The 22,913-nt window shown below is 42.5% G+C and overlaps 4 protein-coding genes across 4 annotated transcripts; 2 read left to right on the forward strand and 2 right to left on the reverse strand.

Moving 5' to 3' along the window:
• Window positions 1–3,195: 3,195 nt before the first annotated feature.
• On the forward strand, window positions 3,196–4,353 carry LOC110711895. Its single transcript, XM_021890334.1, has 2 exons — window positions 3,196–3,536; window positions 3,800–4,353. The coding sequence occupies exon 2, from the start codon at window positions 3,803–3,805 to the stop codon at window positions 4,280–4,282; it is 480 nt and encodes a 159-aa protein (XP_021746026.1). The 5' UTR covers window positions 3,196–3,536; window positions 3,800–3,802; the 3' UTR covers window positions 4,283–4,353.
• Window positions 4,354–4,629: 276 nt separating this feature from the next.
• On the reverse strand, window positions 4,630–7,432 carry LOC110712045. The gene is made up of 2 exons (XM_021890470.1): window positions 4,898–7,432; window positions 4,630–4,794 (listed from the first exon to the last, which is right to left on the reverse strand). The coding sequence occupies exons 1-2, from the start codon at window positions 6,668–6,670 to the stop codon at window positions 4,630–4,632; spliced, it is 1,938 nt and encodes a 645-aa protein (XP_021746162.1). The 5' UTR covers window positions 6,671–7,432.
• A 7,974-nt stretch (window positions 7,433–15,406) lies between these two features.
• LOC110712046 lies at window positions 15,407–15,955 on the reverse strand. The gene is made up of 2 exons (XM_021890471.1): window positions 15,883–15,955; window positions 15,407–15,801 (listed from the first exon to the last, which is right to left on the reverse strand). The coding sequence occupies exons 1-2, from the start codon at window positions 15,953–15,955 to the stop codon at window positions 15,407–15,409; spliced, it is 468 nt and encodes a 155-aa protein (XP_021746163.1).
• Window positions 15,956–21,456: 5,501 nt separating this feature from the next.
• LOC110712048 lies at window positions 21,457–21,942 on the forward strand. Its single transcript, XM_021890472.1, has one exon. It carries the CDS (start codon window positions 21,457–21,459, stop codon window positions 21,940–21,942), a length of 486 nt encoding a protein of 161 aa, XP_021746164.1.
• The last annotated feature ends 971 nt before the right edge of the window (window positions 21,943–22,913 follow it).

The following is a 22,913-nucleotide window of genomic DNA, read 5'->3' on the forward strand; positions in this document are numbered from 1 at the left end:
TAAGAAAGAGATCCTTGATAAAGGACTCTTTTAAGTAGAGTCGAGGGTCGACTCTACTTCAGGGGTACGAGAGCAAGTACCCCTGCACTGCGTCCCGAGCTTCAAGTGGCTCTATGACGAGTACTTTTTGGCCGCCTGTGGCCTCAGCAGTCGGTGCTCAAGAGGTAGTTGGCCTGTCGAATACTCTGTTGTTGCTTACATTTCTTGTTATGACTTTTATTAACTTTGCCGTTTGTTTTTGCAGCTGACGCCATGAGCAAAATCACCGCCTCCAAGACTGCGGCGGCCATGTTGCGGGCCTCCATCATGCAACAAACTTCAACCGACTCCCCCAAGAAGGGGGCACCCTTGGTGAGCTCCGAACCTTTCACCCTCTTTTTGGAGTGTTTATGCATATACTGACTTTTTCTTCTTTTTTAGACGGGTGCTCCAAGAGCTTCATCTTCCCAACAGCCGGACCCCAAGGCCCGAAAGACGACTGTTGGGAGCTCTCCTGGTTCTGCCTGGAAACATGTGGCGGCTGAGAAACAGCCGGCCACTTCTTCTAAAACTCCAACTGGGCCGCCTAGAGGTATGAAGTTGTCCTTGTAAATTTTAGACTTGATCCATTTTTTACTAGGTCTAATCCGTTTGTTTATGCTTGATGCAGCCGGCCCTCGGGAGCCTGACTTGGTAGAGATGGCCAAGTCTATGATCAGGGCAGTTCCTCCAGCTGAAAGGGAGGCGGTCAGGGGTGTCGGCACCCTTGACCTAGACGGGATTGCAGGGGTCCTTGCTGAGGTATACTTAGCATATTTTTGAGTATTTGAATTTCTGGACGCCTGTTTTCTTTTTTGTTTGGAAACTGACGCCTGTTTCTTTGTACTTAGGCCCTGCTCCGAGTGAACGTCCTTCGCAAGCCGCTTGATCGGAAGAACAAAGAGGTAAAGGCTGCAAAAGCTATGGCCGCCTCTGACTGTGATAAGGCAATGTTTCAAATTGCCCAAAATGAAGTTCTGACCATTGATATTCTTTATTATCAGGCGCAGGCTACCGCCGCTGTTCGGGCTCAGTTAGAGGCGGCCTAGAAGAAGAATGACGAGCTGGAGGCGACCATCACCAATCTCAAGGCCGAGCTGAAACCTCTTCGCCTAAAAATGTACTCATACGAAGCCATGGAGAAATCCTTGGCCAACGTAAAGGAACGCCTGGTGACCCAGGAGAAGAGCCTTACGCAAGAGCTCTCGGAAAAGGCCGAGCATGAGAAGAAAGAGCTGGTCCGGGAGATGATGGAAGACTCCGCTCAAATCCAGCGCATGACCTGGGGCCGCCTCTTCCCCAATGCCGACTTTGCCTCTTGGGAAAGAACGTACCGCCAGTGTTCTGATACATATAATCAAGAGATCCTGGCGGCTGCTGAGGAAGAGGCGTTGGAGGAAGCGTTGGAGGAGGAGGAGCCGGTAATGGCGCTTGTGCCGCTTGGGGGTAAGGCATCAAAAAAGGATGCAGCTGAAGCCGAGTCCAGCAAGAAGAGTGCTGACCAGGCGGCAGCTGCTAATATTGAAGATCTGCCCCCTTCTTAAGCTTTATGTATTCTTTCCACGGCCTGCGTGCCGTTTGTTTTGTATTTACCCGGCCAGGGGGCCGGGGCTTTGAATATTTTGCTGGTCTTTAATGATCGGCTTATTTTTAATGAATTTTTGTTTTGTTTCAAATTTATCTAAGTATTCCATATCTAATATCCAATTGTTCACTAGACCGACTGTTTTACATGGCCGATAGTTAGTCACGCCGCCTATGCCCCTGGACGACTGGTTGTCTGTTTCCAGGATAGATGATCAGTCGGCCATTTATCCAATCGGTATTCGAACTATTTTAAAGACTGGATCCTTTTTAGGCAGGCGGTCCTGTCATTTGTAAATTTAACCAAGTAGGAAAGTGGTCTGACCAAGTAAACATGAGCGTGACCTAGTCGCCAAGGAACTGAGTAGTAGAGATAACAAGCGGCGGGTACCGGTTGTTTCCCTTTATTCGCCAATGTTTGTTGGCTTTTAACTCATAATTTGTTAACCTAGCAGGAGTAGTGGTTGAGAGCCCCTGTTTGCTAAAAACAGGCGGACGACTCATACCTTTTAGGCTCCATACTAAGTTGGAGTGACTATAAGTTAACATAGGAGTTACTTAGTCTTCGTCACACTCTAGATTGAGTAGTAGAGGTACCAGGCGGCGGAGGCCGGCTAGACCCCTTGATTCGCCAATGTTTGTTGGCTATTAACTCAAGAGGTACCCCCTGCATTTATCCCAAGTAATACAGGCGGTCATCTGACTCAGATGTCAACTGCTACCACTGGTTTGGTTAGTGATAGAGTTATCCTTGTCTCAAAAACGGCTACATGGTTGCCCTTGGGGACAGTCGTATAGGTGCCGTGTAATTAGTTTATAGAACAATGTTCCACCCAAAAGGGAGCTGCTCTCTGCGACGAATTTCATCCGGAGGGATGCCGCCGGACGCCTGCTATGATGTTGGGACAGGTCGTATTAGTTTTGTAGATTTGATCAGTTGGCTTGGCGCCTGGTCTGATCATTCGGCCTGTGGCCTTGGTAAGTTCTTGGTGAACGTAGGTGCTAAGTAAAAGGAGGGTAGCCGCCTGTTAGGCACAGGGTCGGCCAGGCCCTAATCTTTTTAGCTAAGTATTAGGGGGGTGGCTATGTGTTTGGAACCAGTCGGCCATCTTCTTATGGAGAGTAGCCGACTATATGTCCAGACGACATGCCCCTATTGCGAGTAAAGTACTCAATGGAGAGTAGCCGACTGTAAAGGTACAGACGGCATGCCCCTCTGAAGATAGAGTGAAAAACTCAATGGAGAGTAGCCGACTGTAAAGGTACAGACGGCATGCCCCTCTGAAAATAGAGTAAAATACTCAATGGAGAGTAGCCGACTGTAAAGGTACAGACGGCATGCCCCTCTGAAAATAGAGTAAAATACTCAATGGAGAGTAGCCGACTGTAAAGGTACAGACGACATGCCCCTCTTTAAGTAAGAATAAAAATTAAACGTGGAGAGTAGCCGACTATTTGTTAGTAGGCGTGCCCCTCTTAGTACAAAATTGAATAGTAAGTGCAAACTTTTATTAAGTAGCTCTTGACTATTTACATCATTCAAAATAAATATTTGGATATTTTGGATTTTAACACCTTACAAAAGGCTGAAAATGTTTTTTAACACCCCCCAAAAAAAAACTTTTATTTTAACACCTCCCAAAAATATAAAAGTTGGAAGTTAACACCAAAATCCATCTTCCGTTAACAGAACTGTTAGTGGGGCCCACCCCAACGGATATATTTTTAAAAGATCTGTATATAAGAACCATTCTTCCACGATTCTTGCACGATATATAAGAACCATTCTTGCACGATTCTCCCCCAATGAACGAAATCGTTGTTCTTATTGAATAGCAGCAGCGCATTGCATTGTTGCACGATACTTGAAACAATTCTTTCACGATTCTTCCACGATTTTTGAGAAGAGGAACAGATTGAAGCTGCTGAAACAGGTGAGTGCGGTCAATTGTTCGGTTGTTTGGTAATTATGGTTTAAATTCTCTTCAATTATTATTTGCAATTGTTTCGTACTCAGATTAATGGTTGGATTATGTTATGTACGCATCTAAATGCCCAATTGCGAAATTAGGGTTCGTCAGAAATTGAATTTGGGGCTTTTCGTATTATGAAATTAAAAATGAATTTTGTTGCTGTCAATGTTAATTCGTCAGTGTACAAATCTGTAAATGTGACTGTCGATCTAAAATTGATGCAGATTATGTCGTTTGTTAGCTCTTCCCCTCCTGAGGCCAGAAAATGTAAGTGTGGTGTGCCAATGGCCAAGCTCACTAGCTGGACAAGGGAGAATCCAGGCAGGAAGTTCATATCATGTAAGTTTTATGACCCAATAACAGAAACAAGGGGTTGCAAAGCTTTCGAATGGGTTGATCAACCTGATGGAACAGATTGGCAAACAGGGGTTATCAACAACCTGTTGTTGGATAAGAAGCTGCTAAAGGGTGAAGTTAATGAATTGAAAAGGGAAGTTGATGAAATCAGTGGCCAAAGGAGGTGCCTACTTAATGAAGTTGATAATTTGAAGATGAGATGCAAGGCCTTGAACGCTGACAGGAAGAGAATGAACAGGGAGTGCAATGAAGGGAAGGTGTCTTCAATCAGCTGTTTTGGTTGGGTGGGCATGGCCATTTATATAGGTTTGTCAATGGGTGTAATTTTCCTAATGGCTAGGGGTGTGTAATAGTAAGCTGTATTAAGTAGTTATAATTTCTTGTAATGACTTGAAGTGTTATAAATATGTCTTTTAATCAACCTATTTATGCCTTGTCTAAGTTCCTATTTATGCCTTGTCTTTTAATCAACCTATTTAAACATGTGAAACATTAAAACATGGGAAATATGTGAAACACTAAGATAGTTCAAGTACAGGTTGACAAAAGAACCTTACTTCAACATGTTTCAATGGCAATCAAAGCCATGCAACCATTACAATTCAATATCTAATTGTTCAAATTTGTTAAGGGAAGCCACTAAAAAACTAGCAAGTTACATAACCAGTCATGAGTACATAATAAAAGTACTAAAAAACTAGCAAGTTACATAACCAGTCATGAGTACAGCCCTAGCTGCTCTCCAAAACAGCTCCTTAAAGGTTGATCCAGTGAAGTTGAGCTTGAAGTTAGCCCAAATATGCCTCACACAAAACCTTTGCTCAGCTTTGGGAATAACATCAGCCATTGCTTTAATCAAACCCTACCAAATGCAGACAAAAGTATAATCATCAGTCAATCACATACATACACATGAAAACTTAGAAATTGAACCTAAATAGTTAAGAGGGAAACAGAAGCATTACCTTTTGCCTGTCAGACATGATGGTCAGCCCAGCTCCTTGATCATGTGTGAACATTGACATAAGGGATTCCAAGAACCAACCCCAAGTTTCCTGGTTTTCAATCTCCACTGTGGCCCAAGCTAGAGGAAACAAGTTGTTATTCCCATCCTTAGCAACTGCCACCAGAATTTGCCCAGGAAAGGCACCCTTGAGGTGACAACCATCCAACCCTATTAAAGGCCTACAACCCTTTGCAAATCCATCTCTCAATGGCCTTAAACAGATGAACATCCTCATGAACAATGGTGGCTCTGGCCTGTCAATACCATCAACAACAACATTGCACCCTGAACCAGGGTTGTACTTCATCACAGCTTTCCCATAATCCCACACCCTAGCATACTGCTCCCTAGCTGAACCAAATATCAGTAGTTTTGCCCTACACCTAGCTAGCCATGCCTTATAGTAACTCACATCAACTCCTAAATCATTCAAAATCCTAGCCCTAATCTCCTTAATTCTCCAACCAGGGTTACTCCTAAACTCTTCTAAATACCTCTCTGCTATGTATTCAGCAGTAAGCATCTTGTTCTTCTTTACTCTGAAGCAGGAATGGTCTAAATTCAAGGTTTTGATTTGCCAAGTTTGCTGCTTAACAAGTTTTGATGCAAACACCTTGAACTGACACTTTACCCCCCCCACACATGTACAAGCAGGCATTCTACAAGTGTAGCTATTGAACTCACAGCCACATCTATATCTACACTGAACTGTAATCCTTTTACTGTCATTATGCAAGTAGTAGAACTCATACCTGTTTTGAATGGCATGAAGTCTTAAGGCCCTCCTCAAGACTGAAGCATTACTGAATTTCTGATTTAACTTCAACTTGATTGGGTTGTCAAAGTCCACATCAGCATTAAACCAAGGAGCATAGTCCTGTTCCTCATCAGATCCACACAAACTCCTTGAATCATCTGAATCAGCATCACTTTCTGGATTCACCTTCGGTTTTCCAACATCCAAATCATTTCTCAACTCTACTCTCTTATCTTTGCCAACCCTGTCATCTACTGCACTCTCCAAACCTTTCCTAAGGCTCTTGTTCACTTTGGCCAAGATCTCCTTTGACCCTTCAATATACCATTCCTCATCCCCTTCATCAAATTCTTCTTCACCAGGTTCCCAATCTTGTCCCTCATCACTCAAATCTGAACTTGAATAACCAGATCCTTCACATCCATCATCCTTTTCTTCATCAAACCTCAACACTTTAGCATTAGCTGAGGCTTTCCTAGGTGGACTCTCCTCCCTTTGTTCAGTTTCTGTCTTCTTAAACCTAGGGCTCCTCCTAATAGTCGATGTATTTGAACTTTCTACCTTCTTATCCTTTTTTTTTGTCTTTGCAGGATTGGGTTGGGCCTCTTGTATGGGCTGACTAGGAGCTTCTGTTGTTACAAAAACCTCAACATACCCCTCTTCATTTACTGTCTCCAAAAGGCCCTTAACCTCTTCACTGTTAACTAGTTCCCTTTTCCCAGTGTTAAAGGTTTTCCCCTTCTGCCTATACCAACAGCTGTAATGCATAGGCACATCCATATCACCATTAACAAAACCATGAATTGCAGCTGTTCTAATCAAATGCACATCCAACTTAGATACTTGAACCTTCCTCTTCCAGTAACACCAACCACCACACCAACACAGCAGCTGCCTGTTTTTGGTTACTCTTTTAGGGACAAAAGCACCTCCCACTCTAAGGCAGATGTCAACCAAACTATCCTTGTCACCCATTATCTACCCACCAGTGAAAAACATATAAAACATATTAAAAGCCATGTAACTATACATGCACAATACGAATAAACAAATCCATCACAGCCACACAAACAAACACATAAAAAAAATTGAAAATAAACATATACAAGCCAATGTAGGTGCTCAGTAACATAAATTAATCAACAAACCACACTTGCTAGTTTAATTAACAATAAACCACCTTAATTAATCTCTACTTTCAATTACGAAATCCAATTAACCTAAGTCGCATAGTCAGTTACAGAAATTGATTTATCAAGGCTTTCCTACTGTGGTCCCAAAATTTACCCTAATTACCCAATTATTGCAAGGTTTACAGCAATGAAGCACCAGTAATTGACGAAATTGCTATCAAAGGAGAGCAATTTTACCTTATTTTCTGTGAATTTCAAGCGGCTTTCGCACTTTTGTAGTTGAAGAAGATGATGAAGAAACCCTCCTGAGCTTATCTTCTCCAACGTTGACACCACCCTACACTCCACTTCTCAGCCAAGATCTCCTTTGGTTCAAAAGCGAAATCAATGAAGGTTCAGAAAGAATTCAATGCAGAAGGTTGCTGCGAATTCAATGAAGAAAGAAGTTTCGTGTTTTGCTGGGTGAAAATTGAAGTTCAAGCCAATTTGTGGGACCCACGTTAAATTTCCGTGACGGAAATCGTTAACTGGTGTTAACTTCCAACTTTTATATTTTTGGGAGGTGTTAAAATAAAAGTTTTTTTTTGGGGGGTGTTAAAAAACATTTTCAGCCTTTTGTAAGGTGTTAAAATCCAAAATATCCTAAATATTTCTTAAGATTATCTACATTCCAGGTTCGAGGCAACGGTTGTACGTCTGGTGTTTCCAGACGGTAGGTACCGTCCCTGACTTCCTCACAGATTCGGTAGGGTCCTTCCCAGTTGGGAGTTAGTTTGCCAGACTCATTAGCCCTACCAACTGCTTCCGTTTTTCTAAGTACAAAGTCCCCTACTTTGAGTGGACGCCTGTGTACTTTTTTGTTGTATGATCTAGTCATTCTCAGGCGATAGATTTCATGGCGCAAGACAGCATTGCCCCTTTTTTCAGGAAGTGAGTCTAATGCCAGGCGCATGGCTTCCCAGTTTGCCTCTTCGTCATATAGCATTACTCGCAGAGTCGGCTCGTAGTGCTCTATTGGAAGAACAGCTTCCGCACCGTAAGTTAGGAGGAATGGAGTTTCTCCAGTCGCCCCTTTTTCAGTCGTCCTAATGGCCCAGAGAACATGTGGTAGTTCATCCGCCCATAGGCCGCCTGCTCGTTCAATCTTTTTCTTGAGACCGTCTGAGATGATTTTATTAAAGGCTTCTACCTGGCCGTTTGCTTGTGGACGGCCGACAGATGCAAAGTAGTTTGCAATTCCTTTGTCACCCAACCAGCTTTTGAGAACAGGCGTCTCAAATTGGGGACCATTATCAAAAACCATAGACATGGGAACCCCGAACCGAGTGATGACATTTTTCCAGATGAATGAAATTACATCCTTCGTCTTGATTCCCTTTACAGCCTCCGCCTCTACCCATTTAGTGAAGTAGTCGACGACAACAAGTATGTACCTCCTTCCGCCTGTAGCAGGCGTATATGGACCCAGAATGTACATGCCCCACTTAGCAAACGGTAGTGGGCTGTGAATGGTAGTGAGGTCAGTAGCCGGACGGTGAATTAGTTTGCCAAACCTTTGGCACTTGTCACATTTTTTCACCATCTCCATTGCATCTGCTTCCAAAGTAGGCCAAAAGTAGCCCTGCCGCCTTGCCCTTTGAGCAAGCGTCCTACCGCCTATATGAGAAGCACAGTAACCAGAGTGAAGATCGTCTAGTATCTCTCGTCCCTTTTCTGGAGTAACACACTTTAAGAAGGGTTGAAGGTACCCCCTTTTGTGAAGTTCTCCCTTTATCATTTCAAAACAGGTGGCTCGTTTTTTCAGTGCTGCCGCCTGTTGAGGATCATCCGGCAGTGTACCGTTTGTCAGATATGCCCTGATTGAATCCATCCAGGTTGAGCTTCTGTCTAGGATTCCAATAGGGTTTTCCTCGATGCTTCTCTTCTCCATTACTTCCCAAAAAACAGTTCGAGGAGTATCAGAGGAGGCGGATGATGCTAATTTTGACAGTGCATCCGCCTGGTTGTTTTCTGATCTCGGCACTTGGATCAGATGGAAATCTTCAAGGGAGCCGACTGCTTGTCGGACCGCCTGTAAATACTTGATCATGGCCGGATGGGTTGCTTCGTATTCGCCATTGTACTGACTCACTATCAATTGTGAATCAGAACAGGCGTCTATTTTTATTGCCCCTGCCGCCTTGCACATGCGGATCCCGGCTAGTAAAGCTTCATATTCTGCCTCATTGTTTGAAGCCTGAAAACTGAAGCGTAGAGCATACTCGTACCTGTCGCCCTCTGGCGACTGACATATGACGCCTGCTCCACAACCATTTGAAGTAGAGCTTCCGTCCACATATACCTTCCATACTTGGTCTGGAACTTGAGAGTCAGGAGGACGAGTCATCTCTACAATAAAGTCAGCAAAGGCTTGCCCCTTCACTGCTTTTCTAGGCTCGAAAGTAACTTCGAGGCTCTGTATTTCTATGGCCCATTTGATCATTCGGCCTGACGACTCCATGATGGTAAGTGGCCGCTTGATAGGTTGGTCTGTATACACGACGACTGCATGTGCCAAAAAGTAGGGCTTCAATTTTTTAACAGCCATGAAGAGTGCAAGACCAAATTTCTCCACTAGGGGATACCTCAACTCGGCATTTTTCAGTACGTGACTGACAAAGTAGACCGGGAGCTTACAGCCATCTCTTTCATCAAGGAGAACAGCGCTTAACGCATGATCAGAGACGGCCAGGTACATGTAGAGTACTTCTTTGGGCAAAGGGCTGACCAGCCTCGGCAAGGAATGCAAGTGAACTTTCAATTTCTGGAAGGCGGCCTCAGCATCCGTCCCCCATTCAAACCTTGCCTTTTTCTTAATTGCCTGGAAAAAGTATAGGCATTTGTCGCCTGATCGGCTTAGAAATCTTCCCAAGGCCGCCAGACAACCTGTTAACTTCTGAACCTCTCGGACGGTACGAGGCGACTGCATGTCAATAACCGCCTGCACCTTCTCAGGGTTCGCCTCTATTCCTCTCTGATTGATAAGGAATCCGAGAAATTTCCCAGACTCAACTCCAAATACACATTTCTTGGGATTGAGCATGACATGGTGCCGCCTGAGTGTGGCGAAAGTTTCTCGGAGTTCCGACAGATGATCTTTCTGAAGTTTAGTCTTGACAATCATATCATCAATGTATGCCTCGACATTTCTCCCAATCTGATCAAAGAACACAGTGTTTATCATTCGCTGGAAGGTAGCCGGGGCATTCTTAAGACCAAACGGCATGACCGTGTAACAGTATAACCCCTGATCAGTGACGAAGGCCGTCTTCTCCTGATCTTTCTTCCATAAAGGAATTTGATGGAAACCAGAGTAGGCGTCCATAAATCTCATCAAAGCATGTCCGGCTGTTGAGTCGACCAGATTATCAATTTTAGGCAGAGGGTAACTGTCTTTGGGGTACGCCTTGTTTAAGTCTGTGTAGTCTACACACATTCGCCAGGTGCCATTCGGCTTTTTAACAAGCACCACATTTGCAACCCAGTCTGGGAAGTAACATTGCCGAATGAACCCTGCATCAAGTAATTTTTTAACTTCGGCGGCTGCCGCCTGACTTCTTTCTTCGCCATGGTTCCGCTTCTTTTGCCGTACCGGCTTCTTTTTCGGATCCACGACCAGTTTATGTACCGCCAGATCAGGACTAATGCCTGGCATTTCATGGACTTCGAATGCAAAGATGTCCTTGTATTCTTTCAATAGTTTGTGAAAGTCGTCACCAAGGTCTCCCAGAGCAGTCGTCCCAACTTTGACTGTTCGGTCAGGACGTGAGTCGTCTAAGATCAGGTCCGCATGCTCACCAGCCGGCTGAGGGCGGAACTCATCCGACCGCTCCTCTGCCACTGATTGCTATTTTCTTTCTTTTCTTGCGGCCCCTGTCTGGGATGCCTTTCTCTTCTTGCCGCCTGCTTCTTGAACAGGCGCACTGTCCTTGACATTGCCAAGGTCTGTTTTTTCACCGCTTGACCCAGTGGCCATAACAGTGGGCTTGATATCCGAGAGATAGCACTCTCGGGCCATCCTCTGATCTCCCCTTAGGGAGCCGACTGTTCCATTATCCCTCTCAAACTTAAGCAACATAAGAGATGGGATTATAACAGCCTTGGAATTATTCAGGGTTGGTCGACCCAGAATCATGTTGTAGGCCGAGAGTTCTTCTACTACCAAGAACCGGACTACCATGTGTCGTCCTTCCCCTTTTTCGCCCAGGCGGATGGGTAAATCCACTCGTCCCAGTGGGTGGACGACTCCTCCTCCAAACCCTACTAAAGGGTGGGAGGCCGGATGTATGCAATCAGTCTGATATTTTAGTTTCGACAGACATTTGCTACTGATGAGATCTGAGGAGCTTCCGGTATCTATGAGGATTCGGCCAACTCTCTGGTTGGCCACTTTACATTCAATGACGATAGGGTCGTCATGCGGCCCTCTTACCCCTCCTAGATCTTCTTCAGTGATGACAATCTCAGGAAATGAATATTTGGACGGCCGTTCTTGGTGAACGGAATTTACATCTAACCGCCTGATATTGTCTTTGTTGCCCCTAATAGTGGGGCCGCCTCCTAAGAAGCCGCCTGCAATGGTGTAGACGACTGCATCATCTGTATCAGAGCTGTCGGCCTGTTGATTCTTTTTGGCCGACTGCTTTTTTGAGGAAGTGTTCCCCGTAGATTTCTTGACATAAGTGGCAAGATCACCTTGCTCAGCCAGGCGGTCCAGATACCGCATGAGACTGATGCAGTCATTGGTGTGATGACCAACATCATCATGATAAGCACAGAATTTATCTTGGTTCCGGTTGTTTGCAGAACCCTTCATGGGGACCGGCTTCTCAATTGAGATCCGTCCCTTGATTTCTTTTAGGATAAACTGGTTATCCTTGTTAAACGCATACTTTGGGGAGTATGGTTTGAATTCTTTTTTCTTTTTCTGGGCCGGCTGTTTAGAGGAATCAGCCGCCCAGACCTCTTTTCTTTTCTCATCTTTGTTTGACGACTGTTTCTGTCGTCCTTCTCTTTTGTCGAACCTTTTCCCGTCCGACTGTTTTACCGTACAAAGATCAGTCGCCTGTATATAGGCTTCTACTTCAATCAAGGCCTCTTGAAGAGTCGCCACCCTCTTTCGAACCAAATCAAATTTGAAGGTAGACCCGTCTTTGAGACCTCTGAAAAAGTCAGTATAGGCTACCTCATCCGGTAACCCTTGAATCTGTATTCTCATCAGGTTAAACCGCCTGATGTAAGAACGAAGCCCCTCCTTCTCGCCCTGCTGAATTGTTCCTAAATCAAGGGTCGTTTTCTTCGCAGGGATGTTCATGGCGAAGTTGGAGGTGAATAAGTAAGCAAGCGTCCTGAAGCTATTTACACAACCAGTCGGCAGGTTGCCGAACCATTGTTGTGCGATTCCTTTGAGAGTCGCTGGGAAACACTTGCACCAAGTGGGATCATCCAACCCTTGAAGGTACATCAGGTTGGTGAATGCCATCAGATGGTCTTCTGGGTTAGTAGTGCCGTCATAGGCGACTACTAGTACATTTTTCACTTTGGCCGGCTGAGCGGCTTCAGTAATTTCCTTGGAGAAGGCCGACGGCTGTTCACCAAGTTTAAGCAACCGTAGCTGCCAGTCCATAGGTTGGACGTTTTTTGCTGCAGGTCCACCAAACGGAGGTGGCTGCAAAAAATACTGTTGTTGCGGCACAAATGGTAAATTTGGTACCGCCTGGTCGCTATGAAAGCCGGACTGACGGGAGGTGCCGCCTTACTGACTCTCATGATACGACTGAGTATGCCTCAACGAGGCATTTCGCAGACTATCTTGAAAGTTTGAAGTAGAGGCCGACTCTGACAATCGGTCACTCTTCTTCTGCTCTAGCAGTAGCCGAGCGTCTGTGAATGTTTGCTTCGACCCGTCCGCCTGAATATGACGAACGGGTTTCCTATTTCCTGTAGGAACACGGAATTTTGTGAAATCAAGGGCAGGTGGCTCCCGCTTCCTAGATTTAGGATGAGGAGTCGCCTCTCGCCCTTGAACTGGCTTCCTCTTCAGTGAAGTGGAGGGTTTCTTAGCCGACTGCTCCTTGACTGGAGCAGGCGGCTTCTTGTTGATCAACTCTTGAATCTCTCCCTTGAAGTCCCTCATGAAGGTCATGAGTTCGTTCCTTGTGATGGGAGCAGACCCATCAGTCGGCTGTTGCCGAACAGGCGGTGCGTCTGCTGGCTCGCTTCCTGTTTGAAGATGTTCCCGTTCCCTCCTTTCGGTATGACGGGTACGTCGGGCCCTTAGGGTCCCGTCTGAAGCTGTGTGAGCTTCAACTTCAAATTCACTCTCGGTATCATGGTCCGACTGAACTTGAGGGTCGTCTAGGGGACGCCTCTCTTCAGGAGTCGGTACAGACTTGGATGCCATCTCAGAAGTACTCTCCCCACAGACGGCGCCAAATGTTTCGGGGTTTTCTGATGTCCTGCGGGAGAGTTACAATTCCGAGACTGGAACCGGACGCCTGTACCTGCAAAATAACGGAGACTCCTGGGAGCTCCGCCTCCAACGGTCAAGTTAGTACTTGATTAAGGAGTAATTAATGCGGAAATTAAAGTGATTGGGTCTCTCTAGGTGAGAGTGATTAATGTAGGTAATCTGCTTTGTTAGCGAGATCAGCCGGTTATTACTGTGTGTAATTAATGTGTTTTTTCGTTATGTTTTTGTTATCCCCCTTAATGAGGATTAAGGGAGGTATTTATAACCTTGGGAAACGTGCCCATCCTAGGTTTAGGTTAACCTAGGGCTGATTGGGCTTCCCTCGGAAGTTGGGCCTGGGTGGCCGGTTTCTCCATTAGGCATGGAGTATGCCACATGTCATGACATAATAGGTCCAAGGTGGACGAATAAGCGCGTGCCACGTGGCAAGCCCTGCCAGTTCCAACTGGGGGACACTTGGCAGGACCTGATTGGTCCACGTGGCGCATTCTGATTGGTGGGAGCAAAATCCCCTAATCAAGTTACACTAACTTTTAATTATAATCAAACCCATAATCAGATTAACCCCACATAACATAACAAAACAATACGCCGTAAATATATAACATGTATTAAAAGGGCCATAATAAGTATATTTTGTAAAAATAAAATTCAATATAATAAATGAAATAAGAACTTCCCTGCTAATCACAATGGTTTCATGGATCATCATTGCACGAGCTATATACCGCCTATCAAAACTCAAATAGCACCGCTAGAAATTCGTAATCCATTAATTTGTAGGGTGTTTCTTGCTATTCGTATACCCATATTTTAATAGCAATCTTATGATAACTTTCTCTTTATGGGTCAAAAGAAATAAAGAAATTAGATGTATCAACTTTAGAGGATCAATGGTTTCAAGAAAACTAAGAAAATAATCAAAGACCAAAATAAACTTTGGTTTATTAATAGGGGAAGGCACAAAGAGAAGCAGAGGAAATAAGAAAAGAAGAGGGGCTGCAGTCTAGCCGCCGGCTTGGAAGGGCGGTGGTGCGGTGTAGAGGCGGCGATGTCGGGGTGTTGGGCGACAAAGTAGGGAGGAAATTTGGGGATTTTAACTGGCTTTTCTTAGCTTAATTTTAACAGTAATTTGATGCTAAATTCCTTGTAACAATATGATAACTACCTTTGGTTGTAATTGAATTCTAATTTTAATCGGTGGTTTAGAGCTTTGGTGCTGATAACGTCTTATGAAATAAAAGGAAAATGAGAGAAATTGGGGAGAGAATAGATCTGTATATTATTCCATTGTGTAAGGGGTATATATATACATATACAATAGCTAGGGTTTTCTTAGAGAACACTAAACCCTAAACGGCATCCATAAATATTTCATAACATAATAATAATAATAATGTTAAAACTAGTAGTAGTAGTAGTAGTAGTAGTAGTAGTAGTAGTAGTAGTAGTAGTAGTAGTAGTAGTAGTAGTAGTAGTAGTAGTAGTAGTAGTAGTAGTAGTAGTAGTAGTAGTAGTAGTAGCAGCAGCAGCAGTAGCAGCAGCAGCAGCAGCAGCAGCAGCAGCAGCAGCAGCAGCAGCAGCAGCAGCAGCAGCAGCAGTATAATAATGCTGAAATCTGCTCTGCCCTACTATGCTTTGTTGAAATCTGCTCTGCCCTGCTCTGCTCTGCTCTGCTCTGCTGAAATCTGATCTGCTCTATTGAAATCTACTCTGCTAAAACTGCTTTGCTCTGCTCTGCTCTGCCTAGAAGCTCAAAAGAACAGGGCCTTAGCTTGTTAGAGATATGAGATATCGGAAAATATATGTGTGATATATTTTCCGTAGATATCATTAAGAGAATAATATATTTAGGTTTATTTTATGTTAAGATATTTTTTAGAGAATATATCTTTAAGATATATGGTTAGACTAGTATATCTTTTAGGAAGATTGTTTTCTATCTTATGAGCTTAAGTTTTCTATAAATACTCTATCTCATGATCAATTATATACAAGCTATCCCATTACCTCTTTCACCCTTTCACCCTAATTTGTCATAGCTAGGTAAGCAAAAGTAATACAGTACTAAAGGTGCAGGCACATCCAGAATCTCAAAGGCATAAGTCTCAAAGGTGCACGCACATCCAGAATCTCAGAGGCATAAGTCTCAAAGATTTCAGCAGGAGGATATTTGAAGGAAACCCTTTCACCAGTCTTGATCTTGGTTCTTCCCATTGTTGCAAGCCTGTCAACAACAAAGTTTACAGTTCTGTTTGCATGAAAGACTATAATAGTCCAGTCTCTCTCCAAAAGAGCAACAACTTCCCTTATCACATTGCACAAATCATGATATTCACATAATTTTGGGTCTTTCAGCATTTTAGTCAAGGCTTCAACATCTGTTTCAAGTTCCTGAAACTTGATTTTCTTGTTCCGGCCAGTTAGCAGTCGTATCTTGATTGCCAAGAGTTCAGCAGAAGCTGCAGACATTATTGCATTGAATTTCATAGCAAAACCGGTAACCTAGATTCCTTTGTCACACCTGATAACCCCACCCCCACCTGCATTGACAATGCTCATCCATGAACCATCTGTGTTCAGCTTGTAATAGCCTTTTTGAGGAGGAGCCCACATTCTAAAAACTTGTTTAGTAGAAGAAGATGGTCTATCCAAAGTTCCCTAGTTTAATTTCAAAGAGAAATGATAATCAACAATGAACTTGTTAAAAGTTGACTGAACAAATATCATTTTTTGTTCAAAGACTGCAACATTTCTAGCATGCCAAATAGCAACTGCAAAAATGGGTTTCCAGGTAGAAATATTTGAAAAGTTAAAAGCCAACCAATCTGAGAGATTGGTGTTATAAAACCGATGCAATTAAATCAATCTTTAAATAAGAAAACTTGTTAAAAACCAGAGACCAAAAAGAAGAAGAGTTTGGACAGTCCCTAAAGATATGAGTGATGTCTTCTAGAGGATCCTCACATCTCATACAAGTAGGATCAAAAAACCTGATTCTATCTCTGATCAGGTTCCAAAGAAGCATTTTATACTTATATGGCTGATAGGGTCGTAAAGTATATTATTTATGTATATTAAACTCTTGATTTTATATTGACAATCAATGATTTAAGTGTATTATAATTAATCTTCTTCCCAAGACACGATTTACTACTATTTGTTTGTAGGAAGGAAGATTACAATATCAAAGTGATATTTTATTACCACCCAGATTAAACGAAGAAAAGCTCACAAGCCCAATCGACTCACATGTGTGTCAACCCAATAATGTTTCATAGAAAATAGCTAAGTGGACCATGAACTCATGAAGTACACCAACTAGTTACTCAGCCAAAACAAAAGAAAAAAAAAGAGCAACTAAGAACTCCTCTCACTGCATATTGCGGGTAAGGCACAAATAAACCCTTGAGAGATTTTTGCGGGAAATCAAATTGTCAAGCAAGAAAAGATAGAGATGGAATCAGCTGAGGATGGGAGCGAAATACTCGGAGCAACTGAGATGAATAATAGGCTTCTTATCTTTCTGTTAGGGGAGTTCTTTGTGGATAATTTAGATCCTTATTTTTGGGGGAATTTGGAGGTGAGGTTCTTCAGGAAATTGAGGAATATAATCTGAATTTTGGGCAGAGAGTAGCGATATTGAGTGAACAGAGGAGGTAGATGAACGAATCAAATTTTGGCGCCGTTGCCGGGGAATTGGCGTTTTATTACATTAATAATTGTGTTTTTTCTAACTTTCCTTACTAATTTGTCATCTTGTTTCTGTTTGTGTATGTGTGACAGAAATTTGAAGAATCAAAGATTAAGGGAATTTGCAGCAAGGAACCAGGAACTAATAATTAATCCTTTTTCTACATTTTTCGTAGGTAAAAGGACTCGTGCTCAGATACTGGAGCAAGCTCATCAGTTACCATTGCCTCTAAGTGAGAGTTCATCTTTTCACGAGGAAACTGAAGAAATCTTTGAGATGGCTGACCGTACCTTAAAGCAGCTTGCTGTTCCTACATTTGATCCTAATTTGCTGTGCATATTAGATGACGAGACAAAATGTGAGATCAAGCCTGGACTAATCAGAGCATTACCCAAATTTTCAGGCTTCCGCAATACTAGTTCCTTAGGTTCAGTTTACATGAATGAGGCAAACCAATTCTTGAAGGAATTTCACATAGCATGTGCGGGGATGAAACCTGCTGGTGTAACCCTTGACCAGCTCAAGTTAAAGGCATTTCCTTTTGCCTTGAATGATGCTGCTAAGGAGTGGTTGTTCGGACTTTCGGCAGGAACCATCACAACCTAGGCTCAGATGCAAGAAAATTTCATAGAAAAATATTTTCGGCAATTTTGGCTGCAAATATTAGAAAAGAAATATGTGGGATTCGACAAGAAGATGCAGAGACACTTCATGAGTATCGGGAGCGTTTCAAAAAGCTATGTGACAGCTGTCCTAACCATCAGATCAGTGAACAATTGTTAGTGCAATATTCTTATGAAGGGCTCACGGAGTCGGATCGGAACCTAATTGATGCTTCAAGTGGCGGAGCATTGGTTGATAAGACACCCGCAGAGGCAAAGACGCTGATAGCAAACATGGCAGCAAACTCTCAATACCGAGGAGGTCGAAATATCAAGTCCACTTCTGTACGTCAAGTTAATGAAGAGGTGAGTTCTAACCTCGAGCAACAAGTAGCTAAACTCACTTCCTTAGTGGAGCGAGTGATGACCGAAAAAGGGCAAGAAAAAGCTTATGGCACATGTTCGATAGTAGGACACCGAACTGATAGTGCCCTACTATGCAAGAAGAACAAGTGAACTCCATTGGTGGTGTTCAGGGGCAGCAAAGACGTTATGATCCATTCTCTCAGACTTATAATCTGGGGTGGAGAGATCATCCAAACCTGAGATACAGCAATTTTCAGCAACAGACAGACAACTCCAACCTTAGACCACCAGCTTTCCAACAACAGCAAACACCTAATCCTCCACCTGGTTTTCATCAACAACTATAATATCAACCGCGACCTCAAAATCAGCAAGTTTCCCAGCCATAATCTGGTAATAGCATGTCTCTAGAAGATATCGTGAAGGTAATGGTTGTCAACACTTTGCATTTTCAGCAAGAAACAAGAAGTGGTCTAAAGAACTTGGAGAACCAAGTTTCTCAGTTAGCTAACACGGTGGGAAAGCTCCAAGCTCAAAGTTCTAACAAGTTGCCAAGTCAACTAGAGAGAAACCCAAAAGAGCATGCAAGTGCAATATCACTTAGAAGTGGCAAGCAATTAGAGGTCCGAGCAAAAAATACTGAAGTGCTTGCAGAACACCAAGAGGAACAGGAGACTATTGTTCCAGAAAAAGATGAGCAGCCCTCTAAGGTAAGTGATGTTGTTTCATTCAAAACTGATCATTTTTCTTCTTCTGTACCTTTCTCTAGTACGTTGTCATCTAAGCATAAGAAGAAAGGGATGGAGAAGGAGGTGCTAGATGTATTTCGCAAGGTAGAGGTGAACAAACCTTTACTGGAAGCCATTAGATGTCTTAGTGTAAGTAAATGAACTTGTGTTTCCTATTGACTGTTATGTGTTAGATATGCCAAATGATGAATCCTCTAATGCAACACCAATTTTATTAGGGAGACCTTTTCTAAAAACATCTAGAACTAAGATTGATGTTCATAGTGGGGTTTTGACCATGGAATTTAATGGGAAGGTTATCCAGTTTAATTTATTTGATGCCATGAGATACCCCTCTGATTGTGAATCTGTGTCTAGTATAGATGTCATTGATGCATTAACTGAGCAAGTATTTTTTCTCTCTGGTCATGATGCATTAATGTTGTTTTGACTTAACCTGTGGAAAAAAAGCAATACACTGACCTGTAGGAACATTTTAAGCTCGAAGATGAGATCGAGGAAGCTTTCTCTTCCCTGTAAGTGCTTCCAAATAAGAAAGGAAGGTATGCAGATCGATTAATGAAATTGCCTGTTACATCTAACAGACTTCTGCCTTCTATTGTACAGCCACCTGAAGTGGAACTAAATCCACTACCTAACCACTTCAAGTATGCATTTTTGGGAGAAAATGACACTCTTCCAGCTATAATCGCGAGTAATCTAACTCCAACTCAAGAGCAAAAGCTTGTGCAAGTTCTCATGGAGCATAAAACAGCCTTAGGGTGGACAGTTGCGAATATAAAAGGGATTAGCCCCTCTATGTGTTAGCATAGAATCTTATTAGAAAAAGGAGCTAAACCGGTGAGACAAGTGCAGTGACGACTTAATCCACCTATGATGGAAGTGGTGAAGAAAGAAGTATTGAAGCTTCTTGAAGTAAGGGTGATATACCCTATCTCAGATAGCCCTTGGGTTAGTCCCTTACAAGTGGTCCCAAAAAAGTCAGGAGTCACAATGGTGGAAAACGATAAGGGAGAAATGGTGCCCACCCGAGTGCACAATGGGTGGAGAGTTTGTGTAGATTACAGGATACTTAATTCTATGACTCAAAAAGATCATTTTCCCTTACCCTTTATTGATCAAATGGTAGAACCTCTTGCTGGTCATGCTTATTACTGTTTTCTTGACGGATATTCAGGTTATGTGCTCCGGAGGATCAAGAAAAAACGATGTTCACATGCCCGTACGGCGAATTTGCATATTGTCGTATGCCATTTGGACTGTGCAGTGCTCCAACACCTTTCAGAGTTGTATGGTAAGCATCTTTTCAGATTATCTTGAAAATTTTATAGAAGTTTTCATGGATGATTTCACTATACATGGAGATTCATTTGAGAGTTGTTTAGAGCACCTCACTTTGGTTCTTAAACGTTGTCTTGAAACTAACCTTGTGCTTAATCCTGAAAAATATCATTTCATGGTTCAACAAGGTATAGTTTTAGGCTATATTGTGTCTTCTGAAGGAATAAAAGTCGATAAAGCTAAAATAGACCATTCGAACTGATGTGCGACGCGGCCAACTATGCTGTAGGGGCAGTGTTAGGCCAGCGAGTTGGAAAAGTTCCCCATGCCATTTACTATGACTTAAGGACTTTGGATGCGGCTCAAGCTAATTATACTACTACTGAGAAAGAACTTTTAGCTGTAGTTTTTGCTTTAGACAAATTCAGGTCTTATTTATTGGGTACTAAAATTGTTGTGTTTACTGATCATGCATCGCTGAAATATTTATGGTCAAAGGATGTATCCAAACCTAGGCTAATACGTTAGATTTTATTGCTTCAGCAATTTAATATTGAAATAAGAGATAAAAAAGGTTTTGACAATAGTGTTGCTGATCATTTGAGCAGGTTAGTTGTTGAAGCTGATGAAGGTAAAGCTCCAATCAATGAAGAGTTCCCTGATGAGCAACTTCATGCCTTGAGTTTAGGAACTCTGTCGTATGTTGATTTGGTGAATTTTCTAGAATTTGGGAAGTTTCCAGCAAGCTACACCAAAGCACAAAAGGACCGGATGCAAAGCATAGCAAAATACTACATATGGGATGACCCATATCCCTGGAAATATTGTGTTGATCAACTGATCAGAAGGTGCGTACCTGATTCTAAATTTATTTCTATACTAACTTTCTGCCATTCTTATGCTTGTAGAGGACATTTCGAACCTAAGAGGACCGCACATAAGGTTTTAGAGAGTGGTTTCTACTGGCCATCAATTTTCAAAGATGCATATGAAATTTGTAAGGCTTGTGACAGTTGTCAAAGGACAGGTACACTAGGTCCTAGGAATGAAATGCCCCAAACTCCCATTTTTATATGTGAAAATTTTGACGTTAAGGGTATGGCTTTCATGGGACCTTTACCATCTTCCTCTAGTTTTCAATACATTTTGCTAGCTGTAGATTATGTTTCAAAATGGGTGGAAGCTATAGCCACCCGTACGGATGATTCTAAAGTTGTTGCAGAATTTTTAAAATCAAATATTTTTGCTAGATACGGATTCTGAAGAGCCATCATTAATGACAAGGGGACACACTTTTGCAATAAGACAGTAGGAGCTCTCTTGAAGAAGTATAATGTGTTTCATCGAGTGTCCACTGCATATCACCCATAGACAAATGGAAAAGTAGAGGTTTTGAATCGAGAAAAGTCCATTCTCAAAAAGACTATGAATCCAAACAGAAACGATTGGAGCCTCCGCCTTAATGATGCTTTGTGGGCGTACAGAACAGCATATAAGACGCCAATTGGGATGTCTCCATATAGGCTTGTGTTTGGCAAACCCTGTCACCTTCCGGTAGAATTGGAACACAAAGCCTTTTGGGCCGTGAAGCAATGCAATATGGAGATGGATGCAGCAGATGAGCAAAGGAAACTTCAGTTACAAGAACTTGAGGAAATCCGAAATGATGCTTTTGAGAACACAAGAATTTATAAGGAGAAGACTAAGGCATTTCATGAAGAGCGCATCACACAAAAGACATTTACAGTGGGGCAGAAAGTCCTCTTGTACCATTCTCGGCTCAAACGTTTTCCTGGTAAACTCCGTTCTCAATGGGTGGGGTCGTTTGTTGTTACAAAGGTGTATGACCATGGTGCGGTGGAGATTCGTAGTGAGGACACGGGGAAGGAGTTCAAGGTGAACGGTCATTGACTCATGTCGTACTATAAGGGTTATCAGGTCTAGAACATTGAAGTGATGGAGCTAGAAGCTCCAAATTATGAAGACTAGTATGCTGGAAAGGCGTTGAGCTAACGACGATAAATACAATGCTCTTGAGAGGCAGCCCAAGTTTAGGATTGTAGACACCTGATTGCGTCTCCCCAAAAACCAAACCCAGTGATAAGTACCTTTCATGTCTTTAATTATCGATTTAGGCAAAGAGTTGAAGAGTCTCTTGAATTTCCCTTTAGTCTTGACCATTTCTAACCTTTCTTCAAATGTTTTTAGCCAAAATCATGCATTTCGTGTCCTTAAAATCATTCTTTTCGTGTTATCTTTATAAAATCGTCCAAATCAGTTTATTTTGGTCCATAATCTGGGTCCAATAATTGTGTAGCTGGATGGGGTTTGAAAAGAGTTTTCCAACGATATATTATAAGCCCAAATCTGAGTTATAACGAGGAAGTTATGGCCAAAATACTAAACTGGGTCCAAACTGAGCCTTATCTGCGGGTCCAATGATCATGTGGAGTGTCCATTTATCTTAACTGTATTTCTAAAATCATTAGGATTTATCATAAGCTTCTAGAATTATCTAGAAGGTTGTTTTGAGTCCTAAATCCCTTAAGATATATTATTAGCTTCCAGAATCCTCTAGAAGGTTCTAACTTATCCTGTTTTTGAAAACATAAAGTTTAAGAATTTTACTTCGGATAAAACACTTGTTTTTAATAGATTTAATTCTGATAAAATAAGGATAAGTACGCATATTTGACTAACCCAATTTGATTGGAAGTCGAATTTCATACGAATCTTATCTTTTGAAAAGCATTGCGCAACGATGAAACCATCGCCAAGCGATGAAAAGCGTTTTACTCTGAGTCGGATTCTGACTCTTTTTCTGATCTTTTCCATTGTTTTTTATTTTTATAAATAGGGATGTTTTCCTCTGTTTTATTCAC

Source organism: Chenopodium quinoa, unplaced genomic scaffold, assembly GCF_001683475.1.
Source record: "Chenopodium quinoa cultivar QQ74 unplaced genomic scaffold, ASM168347v1, whole genome shotgun sequence".
NCBI lineage: Eukaryota > Viridiplantae > Streptophyta > Magnoliopsida > Caryophyllales > Amaranthaceae > Chenopodium > Chenopodium quinoa.